The sequence below is a fragment of the Geotrypetes seraphini genome, chromosome 13 (genome assembly GCF_902459505.1).
Source record: "Geotrypetes seraphini chromosome 13, aGeoSer1.1, whole genome shotgun sequence".
NCBI classification, from domain to species: domain Eukaryota; kingdom Metazoa; phylum Chordata; class Amphibia; order Gymnophiona; family Dermophiidae; genus Geotrypetes; species Geotrypetes seraphini.
Genome location: NC_047096.1, coordinates 33030048 through 33053734, shown reverse-complemented (window position 1 = coordinate 33053734; position 23687 = coordinate 33030048). Strand labels below are relative to the sequence as shown.

The following is a 23687-nucleotide window of genomic DNA, read 5'->3' as shown; positions in this document are numbered from 1 at the left end:
AGGTGCTGTGCGGCCTGCGAAGTTTGGTACAGCCGGCCGTGAAACTCACGGGAGCAGCGCCCGACCATCAGCGGCTCGAAGGCCTCCTCCCAGCAGCCACTGCCAGGGCCGCTCCACGAGCCCTCCTCCCAGCAGCCGCCACTCCGCATCGCCTTTCATGCGCCTTAGCGCGCATGCACACTCTGCCGACCACAGACCTACAGATCAGGGATCAAGGAACACGGCGGTAAGAGTGCGCATGCGCGCTTAGCATTTTATTATAGTAGATATATAAATAATATAAATTTTCTTAATTACAGGTATCATACGGAAACACCTGACCCATCTATTTTGCAGTCACGTGACAGAATTTAACCACTTACCCCACTTAGAGTGATAGAAACAAAAATGTTAATACACATTAAGGGGCTCATAATAAAAAAAACAAACAAACATCTAAAACGTGGTCTAAATGGGTACATGGATGATCAAAAAGCCTGATCGTCTAAGTACCCATAATCAAAGCTGGTTTTAGACATATCTAAAACCAGCTTAGGCCTTTCCCCTGCCTCTAAACGCACAGAGAGAAAAGAGGCGTTTTTAGAGGAGGGGAAAGGGCGGGTGGTGGGCCGACCTACACCTAGGTGTATAACCAAAGATTTTGACAGGTTGCCTAGTCGGCACTTATACGTTTTGACTTAGACCAAGTCAAAACAGGTATAAGTGCTGAAAAAGGGGCCGCTGAACTGATGGTGGCTGGCGCGATCAGTTCAGCAGCCTGCCAACCTACCTACCCCCCACCTCAACCATCGCAGTAGGAAAGATGCCTCATCTCCCCTACCGCGATGCAATCACTCCTCTACCCGAACTGCCGTGACCCGCGGCAGGAGAGATTGGGCATCTCTCCTGCCGCGGGTTGTGGCAGTTCGGGTAGAGGAGTGATCACATCGCGGCAGGGGAGATGGCCAATCTCTCCTGCTGTGATACATCACCCCTCACACACACTATCGGGGCAAGAGGGAGCCCAAGCCCTCTTGCCCGGCAGCACCCTGACAACATCAGGGCAAGAGGGAACCCAAGCCCTCTTTCTCCGTCGAACCGCGTTCCCCCACCCGCCGACATCGGGGCAAGAGGGAGCCCAAGCCCTCCTGCCCCATGATCCCCAACCCCCCAACCCCCCTCCCCCCCACACAATCCGGCCAGGATGGAGCCCAAGCCCTCCTGGCCCAGTGACACCCTCTAAACCCCACCCCCCCACTAAAATACGGGCAGGAGGGATCCCAGGCCCTCCTGCCTTCGACACAACCCCCCACGACTGCCTCCCCAAACCCCCGATCAGCCCCCCCGCCGATCCCCGATCCCCCCACCCCCAATCCCACCCCCCTCCTGTGGGCGAGGCCTTAGGCACATGGGCCGGGTTGGGTCCATGTGCCTAAGGCCCCACCCACAGGAGGGGCCTAAGGCTCCTGGGCCTATTCTGGTTGGCCCAGGCACTTCAGACCCCACCTGTGGGTGGGGTTTAAGCCGCCTGAGCCAATCCAGTGTATGACAAATTGGTGAATAAAAATCTGAATATGAATAAAGCTAAAGCCAGAAAAACACACTACAGATTAATTTAAGGGAAAGTATAATAATATTCTTTTTATGTACTTTGCTATTAGGCTAGATCATGAAGGAAACCAGGGTATACAGGGACTCCATTTTAGGTTCTGGTGTCTTTGGAATCCATTTTGTTTTCCAAGTCTTTGTTCTCAGCATTGTGGTGTTAATTGATACCACATGTGCCTTAGGCTGGCTAGAAAAAGTGTCCCAAGCCAAGATATATGTAAATTAAATATGAGTTATGAATGGCCGAGACATGAATGAGAATTATGAATGCTTGGGCTCAAGAAAATATGAATGAAGCAAGTATGAATGTGTGGATATGAATTGGTATTAAAAATAAAATGGAAAACACAACATCCAGAAATGGTTAACTTAAAGTTAGAAACTGCTGTTCCAGTCTCTAACACAGGAAGGCTTCTGTGTAAATTTGAGACTGTCAGCTTAGGGGGGGACGGCCCCTCCTTCTCGTCCTCCTTTTCTTTGATTGCCTTCTCCTGCACTTTCTCCTTTCCTCTAAGGCTGACAACTTTTCAGCATTGAAGGGCTTAGAACATTTCAGCATCTTTTTAACAAATGATGTTCTTAATATACTTTTGTGAAAATTATGATTTATATTCAGAAATGAATATAAGCAAACAAATGTACTTTTCTGAAACTTTGTCTAACTTTTAAACACCTCCTTTGTTGATTTTTATTGGTTGAGAAACTGATGATGTCATAATGAGCCAAAGGTATATAATGAGAGTGTCGTGAGATCTTAAGGGAGTTCGTTATCAGAAGGCCAGCATTTGGCAACTATAACGTTCTCCCACTAATGTAACGGCTAATGCAATTATGCAATTATGCTGTATTTTTTTGGTGCCATGATTGAAGATAAAAACAATAAAATTACTGGTAACTTTACATTAGTGAAATTTTGCATTTTTTATTATTTTTTCCACCGTGAGCTTCAAGAATGCGTCAAATTCCTATGCTCATAGCAGACTGTGCACTTTCCCTCCAGGAACTTGTCCAAACCTTATTTAAAACCAGTTACACTAACCACTCTTACCACATCCTCTGGCAATGCTTTCCAGAGCTTAACTATTCTCTGAGTGAAAAAATATTTCCTCCTATTGGTTTTAAAAGTATCTCCCTGTAACCTCATCAAGTGTCTCCTACTCTCTGTAATTTTTGATTGAGTAATAAATCGATCAACTTTTACATCTACCCTTTCCACTCCATTCATTATTCTATAGACCTCAGTCATATCATCCCTGAGCTGTCTCTTCTCCAAGTTGAAGAGCCCTATCCACTTTAGCCTTTCTTCATAGGGAAGTCATCCCATCTCTTATATAATTTTTGTCACCCTTCTCTGTACCTTTTCTAATTTCGCTATATCTTTTTTGAGATATGGTGACCAGAACTGCACACAGTATTGGAGGTGCAGCCATACCATAGAGCGATACAAGGGCATTGTAACATTTTCATCTTTGTTTTCCATTCCTTTCCTGATAATTCCTAACATTCTATTTGCTTTAGCCGCTGCACATTGAGCTGAGGGTTTCAACGTATCCTCAACAATGACATCTAGATCCTTTTCCTGGGCAGTGACTCCTAACACTGTACCCAGCATGACATAACTATAGTTTGGGCTTCTCTTTCCTACATGCATCACTTTGCACTTGCTCACATTAAACTTAATCTGCCATTTTGACGCCCAGTCTTCCAGTCTCACAAGGTCCTCTTGCAATTTTCACAATCCTCTTACGATTTAAGAACTTTGAACAACTTGTGTCTTCAGCAAATTTAATTATCTCACTAGTTATTACAATCTCTAGATCATTGATAAATATGTTAAAAAAACAGCGGTCCCTGCACAGACCCCTGGGGAGCCCCACTATTTACCCTTCTCCACTGAAAATATTGACCATTTAAACCAGTGTTTCTCAACTTTTTCAAGCCAAGTACCCCCTAAGCCTAACAAATAGCAAGAGTACCCTGCCCAAGCTCCACCCCAGACCTGCCCAAGCTCTGCCCCTGACTCCACTCCATAATAATAGTGCTAATTATAATGCAATTTCTTCCATCCATTTTTCATATACACATAATATAATCATATTAATGCATAATGGTAACCACACAAAAAAAATACAAAGCACACTGTACACTGTGAAAATGTTAATTATCATTTATATTCATTTTTTTCCACAGAGGTCAAGGCAGATGACTTTAAAATATGCACCGTCACCTTAGTAACAACTATAGAAAAATAGACAGCAGATATAAATTCTCAAAATTGACACATTTTGATCACTGAATTGAAAATAAACTAATTTTTCCTACCTTTGTTGTCTGGTGATTTCATGAGTTTCTGGTTGTACTTCCTTCCTACTGTGCATCCAATATTGCTTTCTTTCTGCTTCCTCTCCTCCAGACCTCATTCCCTTCCCCAACCATCTCTCTCTGTCACTCCATGAGTCCAACTTTTCTTCCTCTCTCCTTCACCCCTATTGGCAACATGTCTCCCTTTCTCTCTCTCACTGTCTATCTGTCTTGAGAGATCCAGGGTGCATCTCTCCCACCCACTCTACTGCTACATCCAACATTTCTCCCTCTCTCATCCCCCAGATCATGTGCAACATTTTTCACCACTGCCCATCGGCCCCATGTCTATTTCTCCTTCTATCACCCCTCTCCAACACCATGCAACATCTCTCCCTCCATCACTATGTCCATCATTCCTCCCCCTTGCATCCCCTTCAGTGTGCCCCTCTGTCCCTCTCCACCACCATATCCACCATTTCTCCCTCTCATCCTTCTAGGCAGGGAGGGAGGGAGGGACCCCTGGCACAGGCTTCAGCGGGGGGGGGGGGGGGGAGGGGGGGGAGAGGGCGGGGCCGTGTACCCGCATACCCGCATGTTAAGAAACACTAATTTAAACCAATTCTCTGTTTTCTGTCTTTCTTTTTTTTTTTATAAATTATTCATTTTTACAACTTACAAGTGCATCAGAAAATGACATTTAAACTTGGATACACCACTTGATTTTCTGCAATAATCAAATTAATGAAATTTGTCCCCCTCCCTCCCCCCACTTTCATAACACCAGTAAAACATGTATACCATATAATACATTTTCCCTACCAATCCCAACAATTAATGAAAGACCATAAAACTACCCCTCCCCCTCATTTACAATTGCACTATTAGGGGAAAATGGTATCTATTCATTACAATAATCTGTTAATGGCCCCCACACATCTTGAAATTTATTAAAATTCCCTTTCTGTATGGCTAATATTCTTTCCATTTTATAAATATGACACAAAGAATTCCACCAGAAGCTGTAGTTCAATCTATTCCAATTCTTCCAATTACATGTAATCTGTTGTATGGCAACTCCTGTCATAATAAATAAAAGCTTATTATTTTTTGAAGATATTTGGCTCTTAGCCTTCATTGACATGCCAAATAATACAGTATCATATGATAATGCCACCGGATTATCTAAGAAACAATTTATTTGGCCCCATATTGATTTCCAAAAAGCCAAAATAAATGGACAATAGAATAATAAATGATCTAAAGTCCCTGCTTCAAGATGACAATGCCAACATCTATTAGACTTAGACTTATCTAATTTTTGTAAACGTACAGGGGTCCAGAAAGCTCTATGCAACAGAAAAAAACGGTTCATAGACAACCCCGCGAAAGACAAAGGCGCGCGCCGATAACTGAGCGCAAGACGGAGGTGTGCGCCGAAGAAAATTACAGTTTTTAGGGGCTCCGATGGGGTTTTTTGTTGGGGAGCCCCCCCAGTTTACTTAATAGAGATCGCGCCGGCGTTGTGGGGGATTTGGGGGGTTGTAACCCTCCACATTTTACTGTAAACTTAACTTTTTCCCTAAAAACAGGGAAAAAGTGAAGATTTCAGTAAAATGTGGGGGATTACAACCCCCCAAACCCCCCACAATGCCCCCACAATGCGGCGCAATCTCTATTAAGTAAACTGGGGGGGCTCCCCAACAAAACCCCCTATCGGAGCCCCTAAAAACTGTAATTTTCTGCGGCGCATGCCTCCGTGCTGCGCTCAATTGTCTGCGCGCGCCTTTGTGCCGGCACGCTTTTGACCTGACACCGAAAAAAACAAGTTTGTCTCATAGATGCAGACATCCTCCAAGACCAAATTCGTGACCATTGAGATGCAGTAATTTGATGCTTAATCTCAATGCTCCAAATGTCTCTAAGACCGGTGTTTGTTTTTTTATTCATAAATCCAGATATCATTTTATACCACTATGCAGCCTGGTGTCCCAGGAAGTCCACCTGAATGCATAAGAACTCTAAACTATATTGATATTGATTATTAAGATTTTTCCATTCAGGGAACCCTGCCTGAATGGCCTGCTTCAGTTGCAACCACCTAAAACTTTGTGATTTATTAAGATCAAATTTATGTTGCAACTGTGAAAAATCAAGCAGCTTACCATTAGATATAACATCTAAAATACGTATACCTGCTATCATCCAATACTTCCAGATGATCTTAAATCCGCCAATTTGTATCTTGGAGTTGAGCCATATAGTTTGATTTGTTAATTTATGTATTGGAATAGGTGTTAAATTATTCACTTATCTTAAGGTATCCACTAATATTCTGTTTTCTTTATATAACCTAGGCATTTTGATACTAAGAACATGGCATAATTTCAGAGGAAACATGAGTCGTCATTCCGACCCAATACATACCCGGTCGCATAATGTAGGATTGATGATACCTATAAAAATTGGGAAAATTTACCCCTCCCTCAGTAATAATTGGATTTTGTAAAGACACTAAAGCAATTCTAGCAATTTTACCTTTCCAAATAAATTTTACCTTTCCAAATAAAACCAGTTCTCAATCCTTAAAAGGACATTACCTCCTATTCCATGACTTTCTAATTTCCTCAGAAGTCTTTCACGAAGTATTTTGTCAAATGCCTTTTGAAAATCCAAATGCACATTATCAGCCGGTTCATCTTCTGTTCTTTGAACCTTTTCTATTTCCGCTATATCTTTTTGAGATAATGCGACCAGAATTGAATGCAATATTCAAGGTGAGGTTGCACCATGAAATGAAAGAGGCATTATGGCATTCTTAGTCTTGTTTACTATCCCTTTTCTAATAATTCCTAGCATTTTGTTTGCTATTATGACTGCTACTACACATTGAGTGGTCAAAAAACATGGAAAAATGGTTTTAAAATAAAGGCTCAAAATTCCAAGGAGTAAATCAATTCTTCTAAATGACTCTATCCTGGATTGAATACAAACTCTTAATGTAGGGATAGTGAATGAGTTGTGGGTATGTTTCCTGCATTGGGGGAGGTTGAGAGGGCTGGTCAATTGTGAGGCATTCTTCCATATCCTTTAGGGGAGCGGGGTTTTTTTTTTCCCCATGCCTTGAGAAGCAGATGAGTACGTTAGCTGTTAAGATTGTAAACTTTAATCCTTCCCTACCTCCTCATGTCCGTATTTTATGTAATTATATTGTTAATTGATAGTTTCTCTGTATTACTTTCTACATGGATTTTTGTACATCGCCTAGCAATTTTAATAGGCGATTCATCAAATGAATAAATAAACTTGAAACTTGAACTTGAAACTTATTCTCGGTTAAGTCCCTGAGTTTTGTCTGCTAGCTCGGTGCATACGATGCACTCATCTGGATGTGTTTGGGTTCACTTTAATTAGGCTATCTTATTTATGGTACGTTATTTTATCCAGTGAAGGATATTTTTCCATCAATTAAATAGGATTTGTGAGAATTGGTAGATTGGGCAGGTGCAAAACTGCATGTAAAATCAAGACAAGGTTAGAAATATAATACAAGAGCTGTCTAGTGGCCACCCACTTCCTCTCCCATGGTCCAGCAGGAGGCGTTCAGACCATGGTCCCTGGTGTCTCCCTCAGGGCATAGAGCTGTATTATAGTATATGGTAGCAAGACAAATACGCGCAGACATTTGAGCGCAGGACAATTGCGTGCGACACAATTGCGCATATGACAATAGCCTGCGCGCATGTATCCACGCGCATTTCTCTTGTACACTATTGACTTGCGCTCAAATGTCTGTGCATATTTGACTGCGCACATTTGACTATGAACCATAGTATGTTAGTATTTATTGAGACAGATGAAATATACGGTTATATATTTAGGTATGTGTAGTTTAGTAAGAACATAAGAAGTTGCCTCCGCTGAGGCAGACCAGAGGTCCATCTTGTCCAGCGGTCCGCTCCCGCAGCGGCCCATCTGGCCTAATTGCCTGAACAGTGTCCCTGACTAATTTTGTAACTGCCTCCAATCCTATCCCTATTTCCTACCTCTATTCCTATCTGTACCTACCTCTACTCCTATCTGTACCCCTCAATCCCTTTGTCCTCCAGGTACCTGTCCAGACCTTCTTTGAATCACTGTAGCGTGCTTCTGCTTATCACATCCTCCGGTAGCGCGTTCCATATATCCACCACCCTCTGGGTTTCAGTTAATACTTCTCCCCGAGGAAGCCTTGAGATGGTGAAACTCAGGTCCGAGTAGGGGAGCACCTATGACATAAGGACGAGCACTGAAGTTTGTGATTCACTATCATTCAATCCTGCGGAGCCGCTTTCCATTGAAGCTGGGCATATTTTGTCTTTGCTTCCGGTTTATTACACTTATGCATGGTGTTTGATAAAGCACAAGATGATTACGCTGAGGGACGGAGAGGTGATATGATGGTCCCGAATATGTTTTCTAAGTGGCTCAGCTGCAGGAAATATGGACACTGAGCACTCTCCACAAAACTAAATAACACTTATCATATACTGGTTTATTTAATCAAAATATCTATGAATTTAAAATAAAGGCCACATTCAACTTGTAACTGTGTAAATGTCTTTATTTTGAACTGAAAAGGGAACAACCCCTTTTAAAAATTTCCAAAGTTGAAACAAAAAAATCTTTAAAAACGATGGTAGCCAAATAAAATTGTGTGACTCTTTGGAGGCAGGGACAGATCCCTGCATGGGCCTATTGAGCCCAGGCCTAGGGTCACAAAGGTTTGGGGGCCTTTCTCATTATGAAGACGGGCTTTGCATAACAGTTTGGTGATGTGTTTTTCAGGAACATAATAAATCTATTTATAAACTCTGCCGAAACCCTGAGGTTTACCATTTAATAAAGCTTATGTCAATACCCTATAACACTAACAGAAACTTTCTTTTCTTCCATCTATGAATATTTATGTAGACTACATTTCATACTCTATGCAACCTACTTCCACTTATGTTATTTGTCATAGACATTTTGTCGGTTATTATTGATACCGTTATTGTTAAATGGATCATAAGATTTTAAATGGCACTGCTAAATATAAATAGTCTAATTCGATAGATAATAAAGCTATGTACTTGATAGTTATGGATGAGAAGGGGGAGGGGGCCCTATGTGCTAGTTGACCCAGGGACCTACAAACTTGTGAGCTGCCCCCGACTGGAGGTCTTTGATTACAAGAACTCTTGGATTACCTCCCTTCATTGCTGAAAGAAGTATATTGTATGTCATAGAGTAATTCAAGATGAAACATTTTCAAAAGCTGAGTCTAATTTATAAATAAGAAAGGAAAATATCCTGGAAGAATAGATGTCAGCCAATGGACATGGGCTTCCCATCCTGTTAGGATGTCAGATGACAGAGAAAGACCAAGGCCATAACTTGGATGATCCCAAGAATGGTGTAGCTTGACAGCAATGTTGAGGCAGAACTAGTTGTGGAGATGGTGGCGCTGGTTGTGTCCCTGGTTGTGGCAGTGGTGGCAACAGTAGTAGGAGGTGTGGTTGAATCACCTACAATGTAAAAATAGAGAGATGTTATATTTTGTATTTGGGATGTGCATGTGTTAGTATATATAGGCCCTCCTTTACAAAGCCACTCTAACGTTTTTAGTGCCAGCCACGGTGGTAAGAACTCCGACACTCATAGGAATTCTATGAGCGTCAGAGCTCTTACCACAGCGGCCGCTGCTAAAAAAATGCTAGCACGGCTTTGTAAAGGAGGGGGATAGTTTGTTTTTATTCCTTAAAATTAGGGAATATTACAATAATTTAAGGAATATTAACCTATCAGTTAACTCATTTACCTCCTCTTTTACTAAGGTGCGCTAACTGATTAGTTAGCATGTTAGTCTATAGACGCGTTAGCGTTTAGCGCACCTTAGTAAAAGAGGGGGTTAATGTCAATTAACACTTATTTAAAAATTCTAATGTATGTTACAAATATTTTATTGCTTTGATTAGTCACCCATCCACAATCTATAAATCTCTTTGTATATAAAAAATGACCACACAATATGATACGTGCTTAATAGTGAACGCTCAGACCCACAACTATATCCCAGTGAAATATCACGGAGAAGCTGTGTAAAGAGACCATCATTGCTTGTTTACAGTCTCTCCCTCCATTACTATATAACATTAGTTCTAACAACATCCACAGCTCCTACAAAAGGAACAAAAACTACTTATCTTAGTAAGGTGGTACTGTGGTCTTTACAGCTACTCCGGGTATATCCTTAATCACCTCAGCTGCACAAAATGCATGTTCACCGAGCCCCCCAACCCAGGTTTCACCGGTTGGCTTCATCAGGAGGGGTACGGGACAAGCAACTTCCAGCTGGACGAAAAGGTTCCTTTTTCGAAAAAATACGTCCATCATACCCGGCCTTGACCTCGGCCTCGACTCCCTCGACCTCGCCGCGACATCCTGCTTCGTCGAAGCCTGCGTCCTCGACTTCGAAATCGACGGGGGGTAAGTCCTCACTTCCTTCTTCAGTTCCAAACTTGAAGAAGCCATCCTCGGGATCCTCGACGGGGGCGGGTGGGTCGTCTTCGGCCCCGCCCCGAGCGTCGAAGTCGGGTGCCCCGCGGGAATACTCGAGACCGAGGTCGCCCTCGAGGGAGCACCCGCCGGCCCCGGATCTACCGGCCATGATGGGGGTTCCTGTTTTTCAGGACTTGCTCCGTGCCCTCATTGCCTCGGAGCTGTCTGGTGCCCTGCGCATCTGCAGCCGGCTTCGGCCTCGAGTGCCCCGGCTTCGGCAGCCTCGGTCTCGGTGCCCTCGACTTCGGCCCCCGGGTGGCTCTGGCCTCGACCCCGACCTTGCCCTCGACCTCGGTCGACCAGCCGGAGCGGAGTGTGCGGCCTTGGGACAAGGTGCGGAGAGTTCGGAGGATCTCTTCCACTTCATCCTCGTCGAGGTCCTCCCGGGGCTCCTCGCCCTCAGGTCGGCCTCGGGCGAAGCGCCGGCCGAGGAAGCCCAAGTGTTCTCGGGGTTCTCCTCGGAGACGCGGACGCTCCTCGCCGACCGGGGCTGAGACGCTGCGTGTCTCGGAGCTCCGCCTCGATAATCCGAGGCTTTTCCGTTCCTCCGAGGGAGGGTTATCGAGAGACTCCTCGCCGAAACGGAAGGGGCAGGCCTCGGTGCCTCGGTCCCAGGGGACTTCCCAAAGGGGTTCCTCGGGGCATAGGCGGTCCCCGACCCCGTCGAGGTCGCTCGGGGCGTCGTCGTGGGGTTCGGGGTCTGGTACTGGTAGGGAACCTCGGTATTCCCGTGAGGCTTCCACTTCCTTTTTGGTGACGCGGGCCTCTCGATCTCCCTCCCCGCCTTCCAAGCCCTCCTCCTTTTCGAGATTTGTGCTTGATATGGGGAGGGCCTTGGACCTGGATCTGGTGTCCGGTTCTCACTATACCAAGGAGTTTTTGGAGGAGCAGGATTTACCTTCTCCCCCGAGGGAGACTCCACGTCTGCCTCTTAATAAAGTCCTCCATCAGACCTTCCTGAGGAACTTGGACTCCCCTCTTACAGTCACAGCGGTTCCATCGAAAATGGAGTTACTTACCGTAACAGGTGTTATCCAGGGACAGCAGGCATATATTCTCACAACCCGCCCTCCTCCCCGGGGATGGCTTCTTTGCTGGATATGGAACTGAGGACCACGAGGTGGGGATGCGCCCTCTAGTGGGCAAGAAGGCATGCACATGCGTGGTGCAGCATAGCAAACTTGAAACTTCAATCAAGTTTGCTTGAAAAGCTGTCCGTGCTGGGGCTCCGTAGATGACATCACCCACATGTGAGAATATATGCCTGCTGTCCCTGGATAACACCTGTTATGGTAAGTAACTGTGCTGTCTTAGCTCATAGACATCAATCTATTAAAATATACATTTTGGGGGAAAAGAGGGCAATGCATGAAAGACACCCAGAGCACCCCACAATGTGCAAAATGTATTGTCCAGTAAGGCAGGAACATTCCCTCTGGGTAAATAGCAAATCTTTCTCTTGATTGTGATATGTTAATTGTCTCTTAATGCTCTGCTGGCATCCATTTTGGTGTGAAAAGAAAAATTACCCACCATTAACTACTAACCCGTTATAACACCACTTTCTCCAGAGTGTAAAAAGTGTTCAGGATCAAATAGATGGTAAAAAGATCACGAGCGGGGTTGATACCCCATAAGCTGTGCCTTTTTTGTACAATCACTGCACTTTAAAGTGCATTAAAGTGCATAGCATTAAAGTGCAGTGATTGACCAAAAAGGCACAGCTTATGGGGTATCAACCCAAATGGTGATAAGTCATATCCCAAGTTTTGTTTTTTTGGGTATCCATTTTTGTGTGACATATCCTGTGAGTTCTTGCTGACAGTCCCAAAAGAGATACCATATTGGTGGCTAGTACTACTATTAACTATTTTTATAACGCTACCAGATGCACACAGCACTGTACATCAAACACACAAGAGAAGGTCCCTGCTCAAAAGAGCTTACAATCTAATTATGAAAGACACATTGGACAAAAATGTTGAATCAATATATTCTGCTTATGTAGGGAAATATAGAGGGAGAAGAGGTAGAGAGAGTAGGGGCTACAGAGGGAACAACAAACAGGTATGGTGCTTTGCAAATTGGTAGGGTTAAGACCTAATGCAGTTTTGAAAAAGTGGATCTTCAGCCTAGATTTCAATACTGCCAGAGATGGAGCCTGATGTGCTAAGTCTGGCAGGTTGTTCCAGGCATATGGCATGACAAGGCAGAAGGGACAGAGTCAGAAGTTGGCCGTAGAGGAGAAGAGTACAGACAAGGGAGACATACCTGATAAAAGGAGTTCCCATGGCAGAGTGTAGGGAGAGATAAGAGAGGAGAGAGATTGAGGAGCCGCAGAACAAATACACTTGTAAGTCAATAAGAGGAGTTTGAACTGTTTGTGGAAGCAGACAGGGAGTCAATGAAGCAACTTGAAGAGGGGTTAAGGTGAGCATAACGACCTTGGCAGAATACAAGGTGTGCAGCAGAATTCTGAACAGATTGAAGGGGAGAGAGATGGCTTAATGGAAAACCTGTGAGAAGCATGTTGCAGTAATCTAGGCAAGAAGTGACATGGATGAGGGTCTTTGCAGTGTGTTCAGAAAGAAAAGTCTGGATTTTAGCGATGTATAGAAAGAAGCAACAAGTTTTGGTGGTGTGCTGGCTATGCAAAGAGAAGGAGAGGGATGAGTTAAAGGTGACCCCGAGGTTGCGGGCCGACAAGACAGGGCAGATGAGAGCATTATCTACTGAAATAGAGAACAGAGGAAGGGGAGAGGCAGGTTTAGGAGGAAAGGTAAGGAGTTGGCCATGTTTAATTTTAGATGGTGGAGAGACATCCAGGTAGCAATGTCAGATGGGCAGGCCGAGACTCGGATCTGGATTCCTGTAGAAATTTTGGGCTTAGAGAGGCAGATTTTCAAGTCATCAGCATAGAGACTGTACCAGAAGCCTTGGGAGGAGATTAGAGCACAAAGGGAGGAAGTGTAGATGGAGAAAATAAGAGGTATGTTGACCAATAGTGGAATGGCAGCGGAGGAGGATCCTCCATAGCATATGCTAAAGATGGGAAAGATAAGAAGAAACCATGAGATAACAGAGCCCTGGAATCCAAGTGAGCACAGCGTATTGATAAGTAGACGGTGATCCACAGTTTTGAAGGCCACAGATAGATCCAGGAGGATGAAGATGGAATAGAGGTCTTTGGAGTTGACCAAAAGCAGGTCATTGCAGACTTTGGCAAGAACAGTTTTCATAGAATGGAGAGGACAAAAGCCCAATTGAAAGGGGTTAAGAATGGCTTGGAATGAAAGAAAATCAAGACAACAGTGTAGGACAATATGTTCAAGTAGCTTGGATAGGAAGGGAAGGAGAAAGATGGGACAATAATTGGAAGGGTAGGTAGAGTCCAGCAATGATTTTTTTAAGGAGCGGCATAACTACACCATGTTTGAAGACATCAGGTATAGTCGCAGTAGGGATATTACATTGAATTTAGCACATGGCCATCGGTTTTTCTACCCAAGTCAGCCTGTTGTGTTAGTTTGGAACAGGAGTCCCCAAACTCATTCATAGAGGATCAGAAACCAGTCTGATGAATATGCACAAAGTGGCAACAGTACATGTATATCTATCTTGTATATATTCATTATGGAAATCCTGAAAATGAGACTGGGTTGCAACACTCAAGGACAGAATTTGAGGACCCCTGAAAATGAGACTGGGTTGCAACACTCAAGGACAGAATTTGAGGACCCCTGGTATGCATGATAAATGGGATGTTTACCTTGGATTCATAAAACTTGGATTGTGTTAAAACTAGGAGAGTATAATACAAATAGCATAAAAGTACAATGAATAACCATCTTGATGGAATTATTATAATGTGTATTGAGATGGAGGGTGATAATCAGTATCTGTGGCAGAGGCAGAATTGGAATGCAGGTTGCATGTCCACTGATATGGCTACAGATTATAGTGCATTGTATAGCAACTTACCATTTGACAAATCGATGGTCGCCATGCTAATTTTATTATCTGCAGTTTTGACATAAGCACTGTGAAAAATGTAAAAAAATTAGATCTGGTTGATTAGAGTCTTTATCTTTATTTATTTATTTATTTATATATATACCTATAACTTTGAAACACACAGCAATGTTTGGCAGCTGTAAAAAAAAAAAAAAAAGCTTTGGTCGACATACATGGGTGAAACCTTTAAGATTCAATACAATACAATACAGCATTTATTTATATACCACAAATACCTCAACAAAATTCATTGCGGTTTAACATTAATAAGAAGTGGAGACAATGTTCAGAATTACAATCTTATAATCAACATTGAATTTATTGCTCCTTTCAACATATGTTCACTATACAAATAAGTTTTCAAAGCCTTCTTAAAACTTTTATAGTTATAGTTATAGTCAAGTGAAAATTCCAGTCCTTTTACACACATAAGCCTGTGGTTTATGTGCAGAAATGACTTGTTTTAAAGTTGGCCAAATTTAGGTGGAGGTGTACATGCATACTTTTACCCAACAGCAAACCTAGTTGTTGCTTGGGGCCTTAGGCATCCAAGCAAATCAGGGCTTCTCTCAGATGTCAGACCTTAGGCCCCTCCCTGTGCATCACATGGGATACAGAGGGAGGGCCTAAAGCTCCTAGAGGATACATGGGGAGGAGCCTATCAGGGCCTTAGGCGTCTGAGCCAATCAGTTACAGTTACTGATAGCTAAAATCCCTGGTACATCAATCGCTTGGCTCCTTTGCTTGGGGGTCTTATCTAATTTGCATGGCTGGATCAGAAAATGGGCGATCAAGGGGAAAAACACACGATGAGCCATTGTGTACATAGGGTCAGTAAAAGTGATCATCGCTAAAGCTGTGAAAACAGGTATAGCGACGACTGTTGACTTTAGTGCATCTAGCCTCTATATGCCCCCAAAATTGTTTTACAAAAATCATCTATCTGGACGTCCATACCGCCAGTACATCTATCTTTATATCACATTTTCAACCAAGAATTCATCCAAGTTCCAAACATCCAGAACAAGACCATTTGGACATAGGAGGGGCCAGCATTGTGATGGACTGGCTAAACAGACATGGCAACAGAGCAGTGGGGCATCTTATAGGGCATAGCTGTGAACTTCACAAAATAGGTGCCAGAAAAACATTTCACCAGAACTCCCTTAAAGGTTATTGTGAGCCCTCCAAAACACCTACAATGCCCACCTGTCTACAGTCCCAATAACCCTTATGGCTGCAGGTGTCACCTATATGGTAGTAGAGCAGAGTTTGGGGTTTTTTGGTGGCCTCATATTTTCCATCATGAATGTAGTGGTTAGAGTGGCTTAAAGGACTGCGTTGTCCTCTCTATGGTTCACTAGCCTACCCCCAGGCTACTTAAGACACCTGTATGCACTTTGAGAGTGTTTAGTGTTTAGAGATGGCTGTGCCGCCATGGAGTTCTGCAGGGGACTCTGTCTGCTGTTTTCTAAAGTGTTACATATATCTTCCTCTTGAAAAAGCTGGAAGGGAAACACGTATGATGTCAAAGAACTACCGGAGACTGCATACTGTGTTGAGGAAGTTTTGAGGTTTTTGAATTATATTGACTTTCTGGATTTATGAATAAAATGCATTGGATTGATGATTTTGGATTATGACTGTTTTAAAATTGAGCTTTTTTGAATGAACTTTTTTCACTTGTGGTTTTTTTTCATTTGCGATTTTGTGAGAGAGCGCTGAGCACTTTGGAAGATGCAGCTGGGCCCAGGATGATCTGATGACTTCAGAAAATAAGAATTTCGGATTAGAACTTTTAAGAAATAAGTACTCCTTCATTGTGATGGACTGTTAGAACTCTTAGATGATTGCCTATTTCAACTTAGGAGCATTGCTGGAGAATTCTAGGCATCCTATGTTTATGAGTTTGTATGGTATATTGACTGTGATGTTTTTAATCAATATTTAAATTAAAGCATTGTTTGAAAAATATTAATTTTTTTTGTAGAAAGTTTTTGAAAGAATTAGGCATTATGAAGTAATACTCCCGTTGTAGTGTGTGTGTTTATTTAGTAAAAGAGGGCCCATGTCTTTAAAAAATGAGAAATAGCCTAATGACTAGTGCAGAAGGTTAGATTCCCACTGTAGCTCCTTGTGACTCTGGACAAATCACTTAACCCATTATTGGCCCAGGTACATACAAAAATTTAGATTATGGGTCCATAAGGAACAGAAAAAGTACCTACATATAATAAATGTAAACCACTTTGGTGGTACTACAGAGAAGCGTTACATCAAATTCATGACTCTTTATTTTCACCCTTTAGAAACATCTAATATAATAAAATGCTAGGCCGCGCATGCGCACTCCCATCGCGTGCGTCCGTTTTCCGTGCGGCTGTCGGCCCGTGCTGTTTTTTGCTTTGCCCTGCTCCTTGCCTGAAGTCCTCTCTCCTCCCCCGAGGTGGATGTCGGACGCGGCGGCTGTCGGCCCGTGCTGATTTTTGCTCTGCCCTGCTCCTTGCCTGAAGTCCTCTCTCCTCCCCCTGCCGTATTGCATTTTTTAGTTGAAAGACGCAGCGGTGGCTCCTCTCACGATCCCCGCCTGCATCGGACATTTTACTGAAAACTTCACTTTTTCCCTGTTTTTAGGGAAAAAGTTAAGTTTACAGTAAAATGTGGAGGGTTACAACCCTGCAACAAAATGGATCCTCACTCTGTAGGGAAATTCTTTCCAGAGCTAAAACTCTTCTTTGTCATAAATCCAAAAATCCAGACAGGACACACAGTGATTCTTAATCTTTATCTTTGTTATTCTTAGAAATTGCTTGCCCCAACATTATGGCCTGACGGGACCCGTTTCGCCTCACAGGAGGCTTTCTCAAGGGTTCCAGGGGGAGCACTCCATTCGCGTTCTCTCACTCACAGGGCAAACCCAAACCCCCCATAACGCCGGCGCGATGTCTATTAAGTAAAGTGGGGGGGTTCCCCAACAAACCCCCCCGTCGGAGCCCCTAAAAACTGTAATTTTGAGCAGCGCGCGCCTCCGCGCTGCGCTCAATTGTCCGGGTGCGCCTTTGTCTTTCGCGCCGTTGTCTATGAACCCAGAAAGACAGACAGAAAAAGGGAGCCAGGAGAGAGAGACAGAAAGAAAGACAGACAGACAGACATATATTCTAGCACCCGTTAATGTAACGGGCTTAAAGACTAGTTGAGCAATAAAAATACATTTTTCAGGAAAACGCATTTGAAAAATAGCAAACATAAAACATTTACGTCTCTGTAATCCACAAGAGGTTAGGGATAAAATTTTGACCATATTTTGTATAGACTGTGATCAAATTTCAAAAGTGAAAGTTGCCCAAATTTACCTTTCCAAACTTTTATAACCTTTATCTATGTAATTTGTAACCCCACTTTTGATACCTTTTCGTTCAGTGGGTCAGATATCAAAACATGGCCAAGTCAGGTTTCTGCTGAATTAGATTAATAAAATTAATTCGGGGCCTTTTCATCAGTGATGATCTGGTTTCTTCTTGGATCATCTGGCTTCTTCCTCCTTAGGAATGGTAGATCCTTCATACAGTCCTCTGAAAAGTCATGTACAGATGGTGAGAAACAGCAGCTTGTAAATAAAGCCAGATAGCTTTCTTACCTTATGGTGACGGATGTTACTGCAGTATCAGTGGGAGAGGTCCAGCTCTTAGTCAGCGAGGTTTCGTCAGCAGTTGTCTGGAAGTAGATACCGTTACAAGATGGATTCCCACCCTCCCATCCAGTTTTGACATAATTATTGGGAGAACTGGTCACTTGAAACAAAATGGCGGTGTTGCTTATTGGGCCTTTAATTGTTACTGTAAAAAAAAAAAAAAAAGATATTGTATTTCTGCTCTGGAATTTCTGCTCTGGAATTTTTTTTAAATTACTAACAATAGCTCTGCAAGTTCATTTTTCAAGTCTATCAGCACTCTGGAATGTATACCATACGGTCCAGGCAATTTGCTACTGTCAAATTGCCTCATAATATCTTCCAGTGTTACAGAGATTTGTTTGAGTTTCTTTGATTAATCAGAATTGAATACCATTTTTGACACCAGTAACTCCTTCGCTTCTTCCTCAGTGAAGACCAAAGTAAAAAATTCCTTTAATCTCTCCGCTATGGCTTTGTCTTTCCTGAGAGCCCCTTTTATCCCTCGGTCATCTAGCGGTCCAACTGATTCTCTTCCCAGTTTTTTGCTTTTAATATACCTACTTTTTATTAAAATAGTTTATGTGGTTTTAGAAAACAGACTCACTTAGGTCAGAAACTAGTGAGCAGATGGAACCAAGGCTGGGTTTAGAAACAGAACCAGGTGCATAGCAAGATGAGCCAGAGTCAAAGCATATTACAAAGACCTGGATAAGAATTAGAACCTGGATATTACTACTTCTAATTATTTCTATAATGCTACTAGACATACATAGCACTGGACACATCTGGACCAGAAGCAGAAACAAAGGATCCAATAACTGGGTCATAAACAATGCGCAAGCAACTGGAATTGAGGCCAAGCTAGAAACAACAAGCAAGATCACTTTCAGCTGGGTCAGAACCAGAAAAAGAGACACAATAGATCAGATGAGAACGAGAACTAAAATCCAGTTAGCTGAGTCAAAAAGAGGCAACTGCCAGGTGAACCTGGATCAGAATTTGAGATAGTGCCAACTAGATCAGACTTAAGATGAGAACATAGATGTTTGGGTCAGAATCAGAACCAGAGACACCCTCTGACTTTCCTATAGCTTCTGTATTTTAGACATGTGGCTTTTCCAGTTCTATAACTTTCAGTGCTCTTTGGTTCAGTACTTTAAGAGATCCACAGAGTTCCTGTGCAAACCCCAAAACCTTCCAAATGTACCCCTTTATTTTAGTTCTCTGCTGTGAAAACTGTTAGGAGCAGGCTTTCCTTGCTAACAATTTTCTTTAGAGTCTGAGATACTGCTACAGACTGAGGTCTGACTGCACTCTAATTTAACCCTTCATTTTATTCATGAAGGGGGAGGGGAGGTCAGTCCAATGCTCTATAAGAACTTGCATTGGGGTCCTAATCCCCAAAGTGAGAACTACTCACCTAACGTATTTTCCTTCTATTTTCCTCCAACTCTTTTTATGAGAAAGAATCTTAAATAATCCAAAATCTTAAACCCCACTCATATTCCAGGTAATACCCTCAAACTGAGGTTATTGGATAAGGGATGAAAAAGAACAGCTAAATCAGTGGAGGGAAATAACTGAAGGACCTGCATTATTTTGGACATCAATCTGTCTCCTACTGAGTGATATTATTTGAATGGACTTTGCCCTTCCAGTTCTGCTTTCTAACACAACGAATTGTGTTCCAAATTCAGTTACCAGCTAAACAATAATTATATCATACTTCAGTGCCTTCTGCATTGTAATATCTCAAGTTGTATTTAATTAAACAGCTGCTAACAGAGCAGCAGCATTAAGCCAAGCAAGGCACAACATACCAGGAAAGCCACAAACACAGATTTAGCATTAAGTAGTGCTCTGCACATCAAATGCAGGTACTTTCTCTTTCCCTAGTGTGCTTACAATCTAAGTTTTGTACCCGGGACAGTAAAGAGTTAATTGGCTCACCCAAAGAGCTACAGTGGGAATTAAACCCAGTTCACAGGATTTAAGCTAACCATTAGGCTACTCCTCCCCTCAAGCTGCATATAGGATCTTTGAAATATGAGTACTCTTACTCCTTATTAAGTGCAAACTTTATATTGAGGACAAACCATATGGTGCTGTAATTCTTACAAATACACAGATTTTATAGTCCTGCTCTGGACCCTTCCTCTTCTGGAAGATTGCAAGAAAACTAAACACAGATTCTTTCAGAGCACAGAATTCCAGGTCAACTCTTTATTATCTGAATTCTAGGTTTTCAAGAAAGAGATAGAATAATGCAGCACTGGATAGCACAAACATACAGTATCCATAAAGATTTTTTGTATTCAGTACCCAGCTTATATGACAAGAAATTAGCAGATCCCAGCAGTTGAAGGTATATAGTTTATAGACAGAAAAACACACAGATCAAACTTACCACTGTAAGGTAAGTTTGCTTTATAGGAAGTGGGATTCACAGTCAGCTCATAATTTTTATCCAGTGGAGCATTAGTAATAGAAGTACAGTCCGGAAAAGGATCATCTTGTGCATAGGATGGTACAGTCAGTACACCATACAAGAAGAAGAGACTGATTATCATCACTTGGGCCATTTCGAATTGTCTTCCTTCTAGTGAGGCACCTGTGGACTGTGAACAGGAAGACTCACTGCTATATATACAGTATTGCCTACATCTGGCTATGCAAATTCTTCCACGAGAGGGAGGGGTTACTGACCAGAAAGCAACTTTATTTTTCCTTCCTTCTTCCATCCTTTATTTTTCCATATATTGAGGGTCCTTTGGTTCAAGGCATGCTTAGCATTCACTGTGATCTGCAGTATTTTTCTTAACCTAATCACTCTATTTATTACGGAGGGGTTTATTTTAAGATGTAAAACTCATGTTGTGTAGGCAAACTGTGATGCCACCTCAAATGTCTGTTTAGCGACCCTGTGGCCTTCCATTTTACAGGGACGGCAATAGTATCTTCCAGGTAGGAAGCCTCTCCTTTGTAATTGCCTAGATGGAATAGTCTTAAAGGGTAATTGACATCCTAGTGGGAGGGTGGGGGGAGGAATTTCCTGAAACTAGCCCTTGAGACACCCTCTGCCAATCTGGTGTTGGTAAAGTTGCTTACCTATAACAGGGCTTCTCCGTAGACAGCAAAGGAAGGCAGAGGAAGATGACATTAGCAGACGGAGCCCAGTAAGTGGAATGTGCTCCTAGCCCTGAGAAGTCAAACTTGGATATCTCTGAGCATGTGTGGGATTCCCACATTGCTTCACTTTTCCCCTCCTGATCAGTCTAAAACAAAGATAACAGAACATGAAACGTATTTATCCAATTTTCTATACTGTTCTCCCAGGGCAAGTCTGTCAAAGATGACAAAACAAAGTTTACAAAGCATGGTAAAAATATAATATGTTAACAAATTATACGAAGACGCACAACATATAATATGTTCATATAATGATTCAAAATGTTGTGTGATTGTTGCACCGAGGTACCTCCCTCTTCAAACCCAGCATGCACCCAAAAAGAGGAGAAAAAGCCTCAGACTAAGATAGCAGTATAGAACCAAAAGGTACAAATCAAAACTGCTGGCCTCAGTGTGGCTGCACTTTTCAAGGCTGTATTGTTTGTTCCCCTGATGAGCCAAAACATTGGTGAAACAAGGTCGCTTGTTGGGAAGATTGGAGAAGACGTGACAGCGTTGGAGCTCAAGTCGTCTTATGTCAGCTAAGTCCTTAAACGTGCCTCTGGGTGACTTTGCCCTTTTCTAAACCTGAGCTGTTCTATGAGGGAGGTTTTTTTGCCAGTGAAAGTATCAAAATCTGTTTTGTTTTGTACCTTTTGGTTCTATACTGCTACATTAGTCTGAAGCTTTTTCTCCCTCTTTTTGGGTACATGTTGGGTTTGAAGAGGGGGTACCTCGGTGCCACGATCACACATTTTGAATCATTATATGAACATATGACAAAACATGGTATGGTCAGACATAGCACACAGTGGTGTAGTAAGGGGGGGTGAGGGGGCGGTCCGCCCCAGGTGCCGTCTTGATGGGAGCAGAACCTATCCTCCTCTCTCCCCCTCTGCTCCTTCCCTGCCCCCTCCACTACCACATGCGTGTTCCCTTTCCTTTTCCCCGTACCTCTTTAACATTCCCGGTGCATGCAGCAACCCCAACCTGCTGCTGGCACCAGTGTTGGCTCTTCCTCTGATGTCACTTCCTGGACCCGCACCTAGGAAGTGACGTCAGAGGAAGAGCTGATGCAGGAGGGGGCGGAGAAGGAGGGTTTTATACAAGTGAGTTAGGTAGATGCTGGTGAAGTTTGATTCAATAATTAGCCATAAAATTTGTATTGTGGTGTTATTTTTTTGTTGTATTGTATTGTTGTATTGTGGTGTTATTTTTTTGTATTGTGGTGTTTTGATTTTTGTTGGGGATATTAATATTAAACCACACCATGTGGTGATCACTAAATTCCAGAAGATCGCCCATCAGAAACACTTTCCCCGTTTGTAAGTAGTAAGTCCAGTTTGGCCCCATCCCGCATGGATTCCGTTACCAACTACTAGAACAGTTCTCTTTTTAGGATTTCCCTACTTCTAGAAGACCCTACAACATCTACTTCTAGAAGACTCCAATCAACATCTGGCATATTAAAATCACCTTCTACAGCTTTATTCTGAATGTTTACTATTAAATCTCTGCCCACTTCTGTCTGTGAAGGAGACCTGTATATTACACCAATGTAAATACATTTTCCATTCCCTTTCCAGATTCCACAGTGCCTCTTCCTTACTCTTCAGATCCTGCAATTGTGTGGCATTAACATGATCTTTAACATATAACACCACTCCCCCGCCTTTTCTTCCTACCCTATCTTTCCTGATTATAGGCTGATATAACCATATCCCAGCCATAGTTCTCTGCGAACCACATCTCTGTGATCATCACTACATCCAACTCAAACTCTTCCATCACAGTCTCGAGATCCAGAATCTTGTTTCCCATACTTTGAGCATTAGTTTATACTGTTTTCCAGACATTGCCCCCTTTTCACATTTGTGTAGAGGTATTTAGTGATTCACTTACCTGAGGGATTATACTCACCTGGGGGCTTTGATCATCCTGCCTCAATGATTCTAGTTTAAAGCCCTCTTCAGTAGGTTGGTCTGCTGTTGAAGACACTTCTTCCCTTCTTTGATAGATACACACCATCCATGTTCAGTCGTCCCTTCTTTGATAGATGCACAGTTTTGCACACCATCCCTGTTCAGCAGCCCTTGGAAAATCATCCAAAGTCCAGGAAGCTGAAACGCTCTCTATGACACCATCCACGCAGCCATACGCTGATATAGGTGAATAACTTTAGGCATACTATATAGAATTTGAGAGATTGTGAAAACTTGGGGAGTGGAGGAAAGTCCATTAAGAAGGACCTTGTACTGAAAATACTGACGAAGGAATGTGAACTTGAAGTACTGCCTGGGTGGATTAGAATATGAGCAGAGGTTTCTTTGAGATAAAAAACAACAAGCCAATCAATTTGATG

General features: G+C 42.7%; 1 protein-coding gene across 4 annotated transcripts in view; it reads right to left on the bottom strand.

Annotated features, from left to right (window-relative positions):
• Nucleotides 1–8479: 8479 nt before the first annotated feature.
• The window catches only part of LOC117347109 (integumentary mucin C.1-like), a 32296-nt gene continuing 17088 nt past the window's right edge, over nt 8480–23687 (bottom strand). Inside the window, exons 1-4 of one of the 4 annotated variants that reach the window (XR_004536719.1) lie at nt 19365–19494; nt 18122–18320; nt 14452–14510; nt 8480–9437 (exon numbers count right to left, since the gene is read on the bottom strand). Coding sequence is in view for 3 of the 4 variants with exons in the window: in XM_033917522.1 (XP_033773413.1) it covers nt 9268–9437; nt 14452–14510; nt 18122–18320; nt 20565–20739 (603 nt within the window). In the remaining variant the exon portion in view is untranslated. Of the gene's footprint in view, nt 9438–14451; nt 14511–18121; nt 18321–18926; nt 19042–19364; nt 19495–20564; nt 20759–21265; nt 21433–23687 lie in introns of those variants that run through there. The other 3 variants (XM_033917524.1, XM_033917522.1, XM_033917523.1) reach the window with 3 other exon arrangements.